General features: G+C 40.1%; 3 protein-coding genes across 8 annotated transcripts in view; 1 reads left to right on the top strand and 2 right to left on the bottom strand.

The window, feature by feature from the left end:
- The window catches only part of taok1b (TAO kinase 1b), a 51,048-nt gene extending 45,997 nt beyond the window's left edge, over positions 1-5,051 (top strand). The window contains exons 20-21 of one of the 4 annotated variants that reach the window (XR_012396877.1): positions 163-3,021; positions 4,264-5,051. Coding sequence is in view for 1 of the 4 variants with exons in the window: in XM_009295669.4 (XP_009293944.1) it covers positions 163-624 (462 nt within the window). In the remaining 3 variants the exon portion in view is untranslated. Of the gene's footprint in view, positions 1-162 lie in introns of all 4 variants that reach the window. The other 3 variants (XR_012396875.1, XR_012396876.1, XM_009295669.4) reach the window with 3 other exon arrangements.
- The window catches only part of coro6 (coronin 6), a 46,018-nt gene continuing 34,682 nt past the window's right edge, over positions 4,654-15,989 (bottom strand). For 2 of the 3 annotated variants that reach the window (XM_017352760.4, XM_073934339.1), the window contains exon 11: positions 11,847-15,969. In XM_017352760.4, the coding sequence (XP_017208249.1) occupies positions 15,847-15,969 (123 nt within the window). In that variant the 3' untranslated portion in view covers positions 11,847-15,846. 3 annotated transcript variants of the gene reach the window in all.
- LOC110437708 (protein ABHD15) lies at positions 5,859-11,701 on the bottom strand. Its single transcript, XM_005172828.6, has 2 exons — positions 8,497-11,701; positions 5,859-7,235 (listed from the first exon to the last, which is right to left on the bottom strand). Exons 1-2 carry the CDS (start codon positions 9,414-9,416, stop codon positions 6,587-6,589), a joined length of 1,569 nt encoding a protein of 522 aa, XP_005172885.1. The 5' UTR covers positions 9,417-11,701; the 3' UTR covers positions 5,859-6,586.

Raw genomic sequence — 15,989 nt, 5'->3', positions numbered from 1 at the left:
ACACTGGTCTATGGTATGGTCTAGTTTTTTGGGGGGACCAACCTGATGGGTAAAACAGAATTCCCATAAACCCCGTGGCAAAACCTCTTATCCCTGCAGCAGCTAATAAGCGTGAATGCCTTCATCCAGAGTGTTTCCTGATTGTTTTTGTCTTTTGCTCAGATTGAAGAGGAGATGGTTGCCCTGCAGAACGAGCGCTCCGAACGCATCCGCAGTCTGTTAGAGAAGCAGGCCCGGGAGATCGAGGCGTTTGACTCTGAGAGCATGCGTCTGGGCTTCAGCAACATGATGCTCACCAGCCTGTTCTCGTCTGACAGCCACAGCAACAGCTTTCCAGGGGCGCAGAGCAACTGGGGCTCCCAGCACCACCACCACCACCATTCAAGCCACAGTGGCTCAGTCCAGCAGCCCTGGGGTCACGGCCTACCTCCAGGAGGACCACCTCCATGGGGGCACCATGGGTCTGGAGGCAGCCAGCGCTCTAGTGGGGGAAGCAGCGGGCTGAGGAACAGTCCCCCGGGGGGGCGGCGGGGCACCTCAGGTGGCCGCGGTGAGCAGGCAATGAGCAGGAGCTCCAGCATCGCCTCTCAGATTTCCAATGGCTCGCACCTGTCCTTCACGTAAGACCACACGCTGCTCTCCCGCAACACACTGGCTTGACCCAGAATGCCATAGGGGAAGGGATAAAGGGGCACCATGGTCATTAGTATAGTTTTACACCCATTCCTTTAATTCTTGTCTTCAATATATATTTTATACACGAGCACAAACCGCATCCATCATAGTTCCAGTTCTAAGAATGTCAGCCAGATGGACAATTCCACTGAAAGTATTCTGGCCAGATGTAATAAAGTTCAGCTTGAATGTCAGGAGATGTCTTTGCGGTGATGTGGAAAGGTTTTGAATCCAGAGAAGATTTTAGAGCGTGTTAGATTGACTTGAAGAATGAATACATGAATGCTGTGCGCATGAGCTCTCACAGGTGAGACCGTATGCAAGTTTTAATGCAGTGGCTTTTTATCATGGTCTTAGCAGGTTGTGTTGATTGCAGAGAGTGGGAGATGAACGCTGATCATTTCTTTAAACTTGAGCTTTTCAGTAGAATGCACAGCTCTATTGTTGCAAATAGAAGGACGGTTTAAAGCTGTGATTCTCAACCACATTCCTGGAGGACCAGCAATTCTGCACATTTTCCATGTCTTCTTAACCAAACACACCTAACTCGGATCATCAGCTCTTTAGCGGAGACTGAAAGACCTGTAATGGGTGTAACAGACAAAGGAGACGTGCAAAACAGGCAGTGTTGGTGGTCCTCATGGTTGAGAAACTCAATCCTGCCAAAACTCAATCCTGAAGGGCCGGTGTCCTCCAAAGTTTAGTTTAGTTCCAACCCTGATCAGACACACCTGGGCTAGCTAATCAAGCTCTTCTAGACTTTCTAGAAACATCTGTGCAGGTGTGTTGAGGCAAGTTGGAGCTAAAATCTGCAAAACATCGGCACTACAGGACTGAGTTTGAGCATTCTTGGTAGAAAGGTTTGATAGCAGAATGTGAAACTTTCAAGCTTTACAGTGCACTTGATTGTATAGTTTAGTATTTTATAAACTGCAAGCACTAATGTTTAAAGTGTTAATGATAACAGTATGCTCTTTTTGTGCCAGAACAAACTTCAACTATGAAAACTGTGAAATACCAAGATTCTTTTGTCATTTTGAGTTTTTATTTTGCCATGCACTTCCAACCTTCCATAGCCAAAAACGATATGTAGAGCAGAACGCCAATTTGCTTTCTGAAAACCGTTTAAAACTCTTCTAATAAGTGTATTAACGTTTGTTATTTTCTATCGGCCAAAAGGACAGGTGGTTATGAGGTACTTGATATGACTTACAGTTGTGGAGGAACCTGAAAAGTAAGGCTGTGTTGGACTGAACGGCACTCAAAAACAGGGTTTGCTTTATGAATGTACTTGAGCGTTAAAGCATGTTGGCGCAGGAGAACGTCCCTCCTGGAAAACAGTATGGTAGAAGCCGTTGAAGTATGTTAATGTTTTATGTTTTAGTCTTAATTTAGTGATGCCAAAGTTAACAATCGCAACTATGCAAAAGGAGAATAGCCTCTCTCATGTTCACATCGCTTAACATCACAGAAAGCACTTTACCATTCGTCACTACTCTTATTTGGTCGCATAGAAGCAGATCCGATGGACCTCGGTGCCCCTTCCTCCTCTTTCCCAGGCTGGGTTTAACAGTGTTGTGTGGAATTTCTGGGTGTGGAGGTTCTGGTCTGGGTTGGCTTGAGACCGCTGAATGTTTTTGCTGTATGGGTGGGTGCCGCTGCTGTCGTCCCCGCAATGCCTTCGTTTCTTTCATGCCCACCCCAGAGCTCCAGCGACCGCCGGCCACCCTCCCACCCAACACTTATCACAGCATGTAGAAATAAAGTGAATTGAAAATGCAACGCAACAGGTCAGTTAGCATATAAAACATTACGGTGGAAGGGTACACAGCCAAGAGAGCGCTTTGAGTGAGATGTATAGGAAAACATGTGTATATTGTATATTTAGAAATTTAAAGAAATGGAAATCCTGATAAACACCCGAGTTTAAAACGACATGAAAATTTAATTGCTTGAATGTGAAAATAAAAGGAAAAGAACTTGGTTTCTAATATTGATTATTTAAAAAGAGAAAAAAGTTATATATATAGAGAGAGATAAATATTCTCAGAGGTGTCAAGCAAAGCCCCAAACAAGAGTTTATTCCCCCTGCAATTAGACTGATGAATGATATCCCTCTTTATATGGATGTTTCCATCATCCTCTCTTTGCTTGCTGCTCTTCTTGCTTTCAAAAGTATGAATTACCATATTCACTAGTGCCAGTACTCATGTTCTGTTATCTGTGAACCAGCAGTGAACTTTCATCCTCTGAAACATAAATGCCATGGGTTTTCTTTCAGTTTCATTCAAAATAAATCAATAAATCGCCATCATGCCTGTTACTGAATGGCTTCAAAAACATTTGGTAACACTTTATAATAACTACACACTATAAATCATTTATTAAGCATTAGCAAATAGTGAATTCATCATCTGTTAAGCATTAACTGTACATTAATAAACGTTAGTAAGCAGTTTATAACTGCAGCTACAAATGCTCTATTCTTGACTTATAAGCACATATATAATGTGGTTAATAATTGTATTTTCATACTTAGTTAATGATTTATATTTCATTACTAAATTAAGTATCGCATTATTTACAAACTGTTTGTATTTAAGAGTAGTTGAGGGTTTTTAGGATCATTCAGAATGAGTTAGTAAATGATTAATAAACTATTGAAATCAACATTTATATATCTTATTATTCAGGCATATACTAATAGTTAACTAATATGTTAATAAATGTTTTATTAACTCAACTTCATGCAGTTTTGTGACCTAATCTCAAGTGAGGGCTATTCATGCTTTATAAATGCCTTATAAATGACTATTAAAGGCTTAGTAGCAAATGACGATAATCTGTGCAATCTTTCTAAAAAGTAAAATTACTGTAAAGTTTAAACATTGCTGAATAACAGGAGTGTCAAAATATGACATAAAACCATAATATAATAATTTAACATTATAATAAGATGCGATGTTTAAACTCTACAGTGATTTTATTTTAGATCAGGTTGCACAGATTTACTTTTCTTTTGAAGTACAGTTTCATTTGTGTATGTTTAACTGAATAGGAATGAATAATGTCATTTTTCCTGTTTAGAATTTAACTGAGCCTTTATTTGTCATTTATAAAGGATTTATAAAGCATAAATAATCCTCACTTTAGATTAGGTCACAAAACTGCATGAAGTTGAGTTAATAAAGCATTTATTAGCATACATAGTAACCATTAATATATGCCTGAATAACAAGACATATAAATGTTGATTTCAATAGTTAATTAATCATTTACTAACTCATTCTGAATGATCCTGAAAACCCTCAACTACTCTTAAATACAAACAGTTTGTAAATAATTTGATACTTAATTTAGTAATGAAAAATAAATCATTAACCAAGTATGAAAATACAATTATTAAACACATTATATAGGTGCTTATAAGTCAAGAATAGAGCATTTGTAGCTGCAGTTATAAACTGCTTACTAACGTTTATTAATGTAGAGTTAATGCTTAACAAATAATGAATTCACTAGATGCTAATGCATAATGAATTATTTATAGTGTGTAGTTATTATAAAGTGTTAGTAAACATTTTCCAGCAAAAGGAATTCCAGTTCAGAATATCACTGCTGTCTGTATGATCTATTATCTCCGAATGCTATTTTGGCACACTTCTGATACATGCATAGCCTTGCAGTTTTCATGAAGTTGCCAGTCTGACAAAAACAAACAAAAAAAACCCCAAAAAATACTGAGCCAACGTGTAGCCAATCCTATAGATTTGGGCTACATGGTCATTGACCCTGGCTAATTCATATCACTTGCCAATCATTTAATCACAGTCAATTCTCTAATGGAATCACTGGACCAGAGGAACAGCCATAGACTCAAAATGTGATCTTTTTGACATCGAGTCTACCCTCTCATGCAGGGCCATGCTGTATTTTTCAAAGGATACAAGGTATACCCTGATATAAGAGAGTAGATTCTTTGAAAGCTCTTATCATCCTTGTTTTAATGACCCTTTTGATAAGTGTGAAAACAACAGGATGAATAATAATCTAGAAATGTGGTACATCTCTGTACAGTGCATTTACCAGTATTCTTTTTGATGGTCGTCTTGTTTTTCCTGCTTCAACATCACCATAGCAATCCATGTATAACCTGTATTAAAATGTACAGATTGTGAAAAACTGAATGTTGGAGATTACAAAAATGATGGCTATTCGTAACAAAAACACTTACAAGTGAATTAAGATGCAAAAATGAAACAAAAACAAAAAAAAACGTAAGGGGACAAATGTAATGTTGTGTTTGTAATTACTCCTTTTGTTGGCAGAGGGCTACTGGACAAAGAAATCAACTGTAATAAAGTAATTTTAGTATATTTTCATTGTCGTTTGTATGTTTTAATACATGTTTGTCCATTGTCATTTGACGATTGATGTTGACGTTAATAATTCTTCTCAACATTCAGAATTCAGATGCTGAACATTTGACATGGGGCTCATTCATACCCATCCACCCTGCCGTTTTTCCCAGGATTCTCCCGTATTTTACAGTTCTATCCCGCTATCATCCCGTAAAGGTTTTTTCCCGTATTTCTCCCGTATTTGCAGTCTTTCTTTGAACAGCCGATAAGCAACCCATACCGCCGAACCACCAGGGGTCGCCCCTTGCTCTAAAACGTGAGCCTTAGTTTAGGAATGAAAACTCTGATAAATAAATATTTAAAACGGCGCGATTCCATCTCCTTTTGATTACAGGTGCCGTCGCCCATCCTATACAATCCTCAAAACAGTCATATAATAGTGCATGACTGTCAGCTGACGCGCTCCATAGTGATGAATAGAGGCTGTTTGCTAAACGGATTCTGTACTCGCGATTTGAAGCGGAGAGAAAGACTGGCTTTTGGGTGCGTTTAAACACATAATTAATAATAATAACATATAAACATGTCGATCTTGGTGGGTTTTTTTCCCCAAACACAACTATTTTCATCTTAAATGAGCATAAAAAGTTAGAAAAGCAGTCGAATGGTTTCATTATAACGTTAGATGTGTGCATTTTTAAAGTGACACCTCTTATTTAATGTAATAAAAAAAAATCTTAATGAATATAATAATATTAATATAATAATAATAATAAATAAGAGATTCATTGGTTGCTCTTTAATCAGAATGTGTAAGTTATACAGTGGAGAAACGGATATTGAGATTGATAGCATAATTCTATTTCATTATAATAGCTATTAATTTTAATACCCTGAACTGTTTGCTAATGTATTTGCTGTTAATGTAAATATTTATTTTTCTTCAGTTAATGTTCATTTTAAAACATATTACTGACCATTTAACTGTTTATTTACAATGAAACAGCTCCAAATGAGCATATTTAGTAATTTGGGGATTATTTTAAAGGAGAGGGGGTGGGGGGAATCTCTTATTATGGTGGGCATATCTCTTATTTTCACATCCCAATGTTGACAGGTATGGGCTCATTATTGTTCAATCATGTTTACTGAGAGGAAAAGGTCTTTTCCAGTTGGTTCCAAGTGATTAGTTTGTGCAAAGACTATAGGATCGCTAAATATAGCATCCAGGGGTGTCCAAACTTAGCTCAGGAGGGCCAGTGTCCTCAAAGTTCAGTTCCAACCCCAATCAGACACACCTGCGTTAACTAATCATAAAATACTAGGCTTTCTAGAAACATCCTTGCAGGTCTGTTAAGGCAAGTTGGACTTAAAATCTTTAGGTGTCGGCTTAATTAAGCCCCTTGCTATTCAGTACATGTCCTTTCTGTGAATCATTATTTCTTGTTGTCTTCTTTTTAATCTATAACGTTGGCTGCCTTGAGTATGTTCTGTGCATTATGGAAGGATGTTTGGCATTAGCAGAACACTACACTACATGCTTCTCTCACTTAGCGGGTGTAGGATCTGTTCCAAGTAAAAACCTCCTGGTCCTCTTCGAAGGTATCCGAGGGAGTTGAGACCTGTCGTCTTCGTGAGCCTAAGATTGGTCTTTCTTTGCGGAGCAAGGTTGACCTCCTCCTCTTAGAAAAGACTGCACTCGCGCTATGCTTCAGGCCCTGGCTGCCAAAGTGTGCAGCAACATCTTTCAACCCTTTCTTCTCCTCCACCCTGAAGAAATCAGCAACTATTCTGAAGTATTCCAACACCCCAGAGTGACTCCAGGATGTAGCGCCTCCACGTCCATCCTCATGCATGAAGCTGCAGTGGCCTCCCTGTTCCGTTAAGGCCAGCAGGAAGTAAGGGCTGTTGTGAAACAGTGCCTCCGGTATAGTGGAGACGGGTGGAAGAAGAGGATCATCTTGGCTACACAAGCATAGCACTGGCACTGCCACTTCGTCCGCGTCTCGCAAAGGCTCATTCTTTTCCCAGTAACAGGTCCAGTCAGGCTTCTGAGAGGATCTTGAATAGTCCACAGAGTCTGACGATCTGTGATCCGGCTGCTTGGTAGCACAGAACATGAGCTCTTCCATGTCTCTCAGGGAGCTGCAGCGTAGAATTTTTGCTACATCCATTACAGAGCTCAAAGCAGTGGCGTATCTGTGAAAGAGGTCAAATGTTTACAATCAAAGACTTCGAATCTTAATTGCCCTTTTCATATAATTCTCAGTTCGTTCAATTCTCGTACTCCTACTTTAACAAGATTCAGTTCACCCCAAACTTGGGGTGCTTTCACACCTGTGAATCGATTCAGTTGTTTAGAAACAGAGATTACAAATGTTACATTGTTGCTCTTTGCTCTTGGAGCGGTTCGCTTTCACACTGCAAAGTTTCTAATCGGACCAAAAGAGCTAAAACAAGTCACGTGTGAGTAAACTCTCCTCACATTGGTCAGAGTGTCAGGGTTTATTTTGCAGCGTCCCGCTCAGCTGTCAGGAGAGGTGGTGGTTTGGTGGTGATTGACAGGGTGCACGCGCGCGATTCTGAGGAGAGATGCGGTGGGGAGGGGTGAGAAGGGTGCGCGACGATGCCTATTTGAGGACTGGAAGGGAGACGTGAGATTACTGGGAGATCATCACTCGTTTGCGGGCATCCGGAGACTCGCGAAACTTCCCCGCCCTACTCATAATTCTCTCTTCATATAGCCGTATGCCTATTACATATCCATAAAACACAGTGATATAACCGTGCTCGGATCGGATCGCTTTCTCACTGCAATCGAACCGCTCCAAGGTTTGTTTCAATCGAGCCGAGACTACCTCATTCTCGGAGCGAGTACTTTGGCGCGGAATAGATCGCGATTGCCCTGTTCACATATGACAAATGAACCGCTCTAACTGGGCAAACGAGATACATTCCGAAACAAAAGTGTAGGTGTGAAAGCACCCTCAAATGATTTACCCTCATTTCGCTACAAGCCCCATACTTCCTTCAGATTGCATCTCTAAAAAAGCTACAATGTATAAACTAACAACAGTTTACTTTTGCTTTTTAGCATTTGTTGCCAATTTCAAAAGGGAACTCAAGGCTACAAGGTTGTAGTGTGGAGCATCATATGAAAATGGGGTTGAATTGATCCTGTCACCTTCAAAATATCCATGAAGGACTATCAAAATTAGGACTTTCGTGCAAGTTAAATTGACGATTGCGTGTCTAACAACATGCGATGTCTCTCTAAGGGCAAGTGGAGCCAATTTTACTACCTTTTAACATACAGTCGGACACAGGTTGCATTAACTACTTTGATACATTCATACACTTCTATAAATAATTTGATTGAGTGATATAATAAACCAGTCATCGTACAGCAGTCCAAAATCCTCATGCCGTCTACATGTACAGTATGTGTGCGATCCGCTACCTGTTTATCTGAAGCTTGCGGTAGATGAGGTCTGTCCAGTGGTACAACCATGGAGGCTTGTTTTCAAACCACAGTTGTCCATGAAAAACAGGAGATATGCAAGCAGCTGCCGTAAGGTAGGATGAAGAGCCGCATTCCCCAAGATAGGACAGCAGCAACCCAGATCCTGAGCCCTCGCTTACTGCAAACAAAGTTGAGGATGGATGATGACTTCTCAAGTAAGCCACCGCTTGGACCAGATCTGAGGGATTTCCAAACTCTTGGTAGTGTGGAGTGGTCAATGGACAACCACCGTGACCACGACGATGGAACACCACTGGATAGAAACCCTCTTGCAAAGCCTGGTTGCAGAGTCTGAGCAAGTGCGGCGTTACTCTGCCCAGGGCATTGGGAATTATAATAACAATAGCCAGACTGCTTGGGAGACCCCCCGAAGCTCTTCCTCCAAGATGATGATCTCTTTTAAAATGTGCTTGGTGGTCAGCAAGACACACGGCCCAGTCCATGGCTACAATACCCCCGTCCTCTAGGAGAAGGTTATCCCTGGTAAAGCGAACTCCTGCTTGCAGTTCAACACCTTCCTTTGTGGGCCACATGAGATTGGTGATGATCTGACGATGAGGGTCATCATGAGGCCACCTTGCCAGTGGAGGATGCGACAAAGCTTGGCAGTGTTTCTTCAGGTGGTTGGCAAGGGCTGTGGGTTTACAGATCAGTCTGATCCCATTCTGACATTCTCCCATGTCTTCTGATACTGTAAGGTAGGGCAGTTTTAGGAGTCTACAGGCCGTGACCCACACACAGCGGCCCGACTGCTGAACAGTACTGTCTGCTAGATGACAAATCCAGGTCCATCTAAGCAAAAGCTTTAGCAGGACCAGCAGCAGAGAAGGTAGCAAGCAGAGAAAGAAGACGCACATTGCTCCCAATTCCGTAACCTTCGGGTTTCCAGTAGCACAATGAGCAAATGGAAAAACTCAAAAGATCTTTAAACCAAATGTTATGTTCTAGCACATCGCACCGCCTCCCCTCCCCATTGCAACCGTGCTCCCCCTGCTTTAGAAATCATTAACAGTACCTCCACAGGGCGATTTTAGCTATAGGAAGCAGCCTAACAGCAATCAAATGGAACTAATTGCAGTTTCGCCACTTGAATGTACAAGAATCAAGCAGTTCTCTCATTTACTGCCATCAGAATCCACTTGAAGTGCTGCGGCGATGGAACACATTGATCATTAACAGCTCACAGACTGAATAGGTAGGAGACCTTGAGGATATTGCACCCAAACTCGTACCCTTTGTTCCTGGGTTGTTTGTGTAACAGAAATGTATGGTCCTGTGACTAGAAGTGAACTACAAACTTATTATAAATGCCTAGAAATAAATTATCTAGTCACAGAGAAAACAGTTACTTGCGTAGTGTGTGTGTGTGTGTGTGTGTGTGTACGTGTTTTTGTGACATATCAGGACACAAATCTGTATAATGACATGGGTATGACACAGGTATTACAAAAAGGAGGTGAAATATGAGGACATTGGTGACGTCTTCGTTTCTCAAAATGCTAATAAATCCTACAGGATGAGTTTAATCAGAGAGTAAAGCTGCACACAGTCTCCTGTGATGGTTGGGTTTAGGGGTAGGGTGGGGTGAGGGCGATACAATATATGGTTTGGACAGTATAAAATGAATAGAAACCTATGTAATGCCTCCACTTTTCACAAAAACAAATGTGTGTGTGTGTGCGTGCATTTTTTATAAGTGTCTGTATGCATCAAAAGCAGCTCTTTTTTGTACAAAAAGGTTTTTTTTATTGAAACCATAATACTCAAAGTATCCTCTACAAACACAAACCAATGTCTTTGGTTTTTCAAATTTTGCTCTTTTTTTCTAGAATATTTACATTTTGTAATGTTAAACAAGCCACGTGAGTTCTAAATGTGTTGGTCAAAGCTGGAAAGGCAGAGGTGTGTGAAGTGAGAGGTTAGTAATAATGCAAGAACTCTCTGCAGAAGAGGGACAAAGGCAATGCAAACATCCTTCGGTTTTCGTCAGATTTTTCGATTTAGATTTGATATTTTTGTATAAAGGTTTGACAACAAGCCATGTGCATGAATGTCATCTCAAGAGTTTTCCCTACACAGTGAAAATCGAGACTTAAATACTTGAATATGTGATCTCAAATGGTTGTGCAAGAACCAAAAAAAAAATAATAATAAACATTCCATGACACTGATGCAAAACCTGGCATGATGCATCTTGTACCAGAAGAGTCTCTGTGGACTGCAACCAATTACATAATCATCCACACACCAATGGCAGTTAACAGCTTTTTGGTAAGCTGTTTCAAACTCCTGAAATGAACTTCAATGACACTGTTTGAGCTGATTTTCTTTAGAAGTGTCTTCACTTTGTCTTACCAGTTCTTTGATTTCATTTAAAGTATATCTGGCCCTTTATGAATCCAATAATCGATCATGTTTTCTGTATGGAAAACAGGCATTTTGCAGCTTTTCTTACCTATTATACTTAAAAGTATACACTAAAAACCTAAAGTTATGAAGTGAATTATGTCATATTATTGTCATGTCATAGATGACCAAATAAGAGCTACATATGCTACCATCTGATCCCAAATCCTGGTCTGTTCATGAGGTATGTTCACAAAGGCACTACCAAAGACAAAGTGACTCGTAACAACTATAACAAGCTGCAGCTACATTCTTTTCTGTCTGAAGTTCAATGTTAAAACAAGGATTTGTGACTCCTAAAATAAAAAATAAAAAGTTTGTTTTGCCTTTAACATAAATAATTGCATCCTGATTAGACTTTCAAGCCTAGTTCAGACTACACAATTTTATGATTCGCTGTCAGATTGTGGGATTTTGATGAGATCAAACATGATCAGTGTTTTATCAATGTTTTTTAACATGATTAATCATCCCGCAATATCTACAATGCAAATGCTGTCATCAAGCAGCCGCGTAAATTACAAATATGCGTCTCTGTAATTGTCACATCGTGCGTTTCCCACAGACAGCAGTTTCCCCATTAATGCGCATGTTTCCTGAATGACACCAGCAGATAAGTAGATTCATTGTGTGCCAGCAGGAGGTGCTTTTGAAGCTGCAGGAGCGATTTCCCAACAATGACTGTAAACAAAGATTGCCTACGCACACAAATGCTTAAGGAACTTAAAATTCTAATGATAACAAAACTTCCTGTAGACATTCGGTTACTTCAGTTATGTTCCTATTAAAAAAAAACCTGCACCATTACAAAAAAAAAGCCTGTATGAGAAACACTGAGTCACTATTGTGATTGAAAGCATAAGCGATTGCTGCTAAATCCATCTATCGCCAACATTTATCTTTTTATTCTGTCATGATAGTCTCTCGATGACACATACAGGCAAGTGTACTGTTGTCATAACTTCTTGTCTATCTAGTAGCACAGTCTTCTCTCTTTAGTTTTGGCGCTTTAAAAGCTGTGTACGGAGGAGATTCTGTGCTCCTATTGGTCGATTAGATGTCACCCATGTGACGGAATCTATTAAGGACGACAGGAAAGAAATGAAACTTGCTAGACTTTGTGAGTTGACTTTGTGAAGGATCACAGAGTTGGGTGTAACACGTTCCACAGTAATGAGTTACTGTATCTTAATTACATTGCTGGGAAAAATCTACATCTTTTGAATTGGTCAAGCTGCTGTGTTCAATGTTTTTTTCAGTAAAAATGAAATGACTGAAAGAGTATTTTTATGTTTTAAAAGTAGTTTCAAAGTAAAGTCATTAGTAATCTGATTACTTTTTAGATGAAGTGATTAGTAATGTAATTAAATTACAATTTTGAAGTAATTATCAGTCGTTTATAATTGATTACTTTAAAGGGGTGGTCCAGAATGTAATTTTAAGGCTTGGTTGTGTTTATAAGATGCAAAGCAATGTGTGCTCATGTTTCACTTGAAGAAAATCGCGTTATTTTTTCATAAATCTCACTTTGATTATACACAGCTACTCAGCTAACATGAAAACGACTGTCATATTTCCTAGTTCCTCTGAAAAGCCCGCCCTTAAGTGACTCTGATTGGTCATCGTCATAATGTGCTGCTATTCGCGGATCAGCTCCACGTCACGCCTGTAAAAGCACGCGCTTTTCTGCTGTGTAAAAAATGAGTCAACCTCCTGCCTGCTCTAAAATAAAATCTGACAAGTGTCTGTAACGAGTGAAAATGGGGTGCGGCTCCTTTAAGAGACCGCCGTCTTTGTGTGTGTGTGTGTGTGAATGTTATCTGCGTCTATGCGTGTGTGTGAATGTGTGAACTTTCTGTAACAAGCTCATGTTTATAGGAGTTTTTCTTTCTTTTTCTCTGATGCTCGGATTAAGTTATTTTCTGTAAGATATCGTGACAGAAGAATAAAGCGCAAGATGTGGGATGCGACCTGTGTGAGCCTTGATTTATTATTCTGCTGCTACGCGAGTCAGGTAAGCTAACCTGTATTTTTTTAACTCAACGCGTTACATGACGTCTTTCATAAATATCTGAAATATGCAGGTGTAAGTAATATGAATCATCCACATATCTTTTGCGACTTCATTATCTGAGATGTGAAACGCATGAAAAAGCTGCCTGAAGACAATCAATGCAGTCGCGCTCACACATAAGAGACACGACTGTGCTGATGGAGTGTGTGTGTTTACAGCAGTTTGACTGATAAATATGAGTCTGTAGCTAAATCGTTTGCCCGCAAAGCAGCATTTCGCATTGTTTACATTGTTGCAACAGCATACCGTTAATGCTAGACACTGAACATGTCATGATCAATTTTAACTAATAAAAACACTTACAGGTTGTAGCTCACAGCTTCTGCTTTGAGGAAATTTAAAGGTGCAGTAGGTGATCTGCCAAAATGCCAACCGCTTAGCATATTATCTTTGGACGGAGGGGAGGGACTGTGATTCAAACCCACACCCCCTGAAATCGCGAGCATCGCGTCACAACAGCCGACAGACAACCCACTAGTTCATGCAATTCGCCAGTTAGTTAGTGCCAGCGCCGTGCAGGAATTACATGAAATACTTTGCCACACTTACATGCTATTTCAGAGCGAATATTCAGAGTAGCATGGTAAACAGTATAGGAAAGCTGTCATTGTTCAAAAATGACCCAATGTGAATATAAAAGCAACTTCAGCTCAATAAAGCAGGCTAGGCGGAATAGCGCTATTTACTGGTGTTTTGTTGTTAAACTAAATATAAATCTACATTATAGATGCTGTCAAAGAACCTTATGAAACTGAAAATAATCACATCAATCTTTCACCGGGAGATTTCAGTGGCTGAACAACACGTCTGTGCAAGTCATTCATAACACAATCTAACATAAAATAGCTTCAAAACAGAACATGACCTGTCTAACAGTGATACTTCAGCCATGGTGTCGTCCTTCCTCCAGCGTGCTAAAGTAACTCCAATATTAATTCAGGTATTTAAAAGTTTCAATTTAGCATTTGATAGCATTTGAAAATTTCATTTTTTAGTTTTATGCTTTACCCAGAATATAAAAATACATATAAACACATTTAGATCATTTACTGTAACCATTACTAGACTGTGAAGAGAGTTTCAACCAGCACAACAAAACATGTTTCTGAAGACAATCACCTACTGCACCTTTAAGATGAATCCAGCACTGTACTTGGAGAGATTTTGGAGCTGTTTTGTCAAATCATGCTTGCTATGTATTTTATAATTTTCTGGAACATAATTAATATTGAACTGTAAGCACTTCCGTCTTTGTGTCGTGTCCTTTGGAAGCCCAAATACAGAAACGGACGAAGCTCTGTGGAAACAGCAGTGTTTAGATGCATTTTTAGCTTCATCTCTGCTATAACGTTACAGCGCCTCTGGCCACGGCCCTTACCTGCACAGTGTGGGGTGCGCAGTAAACAAACTTGTGATCTCACAGGGGGCGGAAATATTTTTTGTAGTCCCCAAAATTCGTTCATTGTAGGCTTTGCTAAGCTAACTTTATAAAAACCAAGGTCTCCCTTTGCATTGAACTTAGAACTTTTCACATTCAGAGATGTTGCTTATGTTCACACAGCTACACATCAACTAAGTTTAAAATATGATATCGTAGTGGACCACCTCTTTAAGTAACTTCCCCAACACTGGTAACAGACATGGCATTGGTTGTCGAGCACTTTGTCACACTACAGAAGAAATGATTGAATGCTGTGTCCAGAAACTCATTTTTTAAGAGTTCACACTTAGCTGATGATTGATAATAAAGCTAGTTTGGCGTGCTGTCCCGGGAGAGAGCCCTGAGCTTATAAGATCCTCGAGCCTTGGGCTCCCTCCCGTTGCAAGGCGAGAGGGGAGTTTGAGCTCAGGTAGATCTCGATGACTCCCCCTCTTGCTTGTTGTAGTGTCAGATATGTATGCTGAAAGGTGTACACAGAGTTTAGCTAATGTATTTTGGATTAATTGTTTAGAGTGCTTGTTTTTGAACTGTGGGAGGAAACCGGAGGACCCGGGGAAAACCCACGTGACCACGGGGAGAACGAGCAAACGCCGCACAAAAATGCCGTCTGGTTTGGAAAGGAATTAAACCAGGGGCATTCTTGCTGTGAGGCAACGGCGCTAATCGCTGGCCACCGTGATGCCCGTTTTAAAGGAGGGAAAGTAGGGTTTGGTTTGGGGGGTTTCTTCAAGACGAAGATATTGAGATGAGAAAAGTCTGGTTATTTATAGTGAGTTAAGGATCGTCTGATAGGATAATCAGTCATTAGCTAAAGTTGGAACAGCTGTGAACAATCATAAGCACGTGATCCTCTCGAAATTTGTTTATAAATAAACTTCACTTGTTGTTTACGAATCCTCGTGATCCTTAACGTCAAGCAAATCAGGACAAAATTGTGTAACCTGAACAGGGCTTTATACAGTAACCACATGAGCTTTACTTTAAAATCACACGTGGAACAAAAGTGGGTATTTGAAAATGTGTGTTTCTCATGCGAGTCTCATATTTTCTATAAGGGGAGTCCGAAACAGTAAAGCCGAATAGCTAATACTGTGTACTATCACACAATATTAGCAATGTCATTAAAGCATTATAATTGCCTTTGCAATTCTAAGTTTCCTAATGCTCCGAAATGTGCTGTATCTAATCATTCATTCACATTTAAAAAGAGCCTGTGGAGACAAGCGGTGGTGGAGCCGCTTAGTGTTGACTAAAAGCAAATAGTATGTGGGCGATTTGAAGTGGCGTTGGCCTGTCTGTGCTCATACTTGGGTTGTGAGGGGTTAGCAGTGAACCGGGCAGCTGTGCACAGGACCGCTTGCTTTATTCAGACTGTGCCGTTAGTGTATTTCGAAAGCTTATTCTCTAAGTCACAGATTCGCTTCTCCTGCGAGAGGACTGTCGCCTTCAGATTTTGGATCTCCTCAATGAGCTTCTCCAACAACTGAGGCTAGAATTTAAAGGAAGATG

The sequence above is a fragment of the Danio rerio genome, chromosome 21, assembly GCF_049306965.1.
Source record: "Danio rerio strain Tuebingen ecotype United States chromosome 21, GRCz12tu, whole genome shotgun sequence".
NCBI lineage: Eukaryota > Metazoa > Chordata > Actinopteri > Cypriniformes > Danionidae > Danio > Danio rerio.
This window is presented reverse-complemented; position numbering and strand designations above follow the sequence as displayed.

Bases quoted from the DNA above. Each gene is read 5' to 3' on its own strand.
- LOC110437708 (XM_005172828.6), bottom strand. From the start codon at position 9,416: ATGTGCGTCTTCTTTCTCTGCTTGCTACCTTCTCTGCTGCTGGTCCTG. The intron at 7,236-8,496 runs GTAGCGGATCGC...CCTCTTTCACAG, and splicing joins CGCAAGCTTCAGATAAACAG to ATACGCCACTGCTTTGAGCT.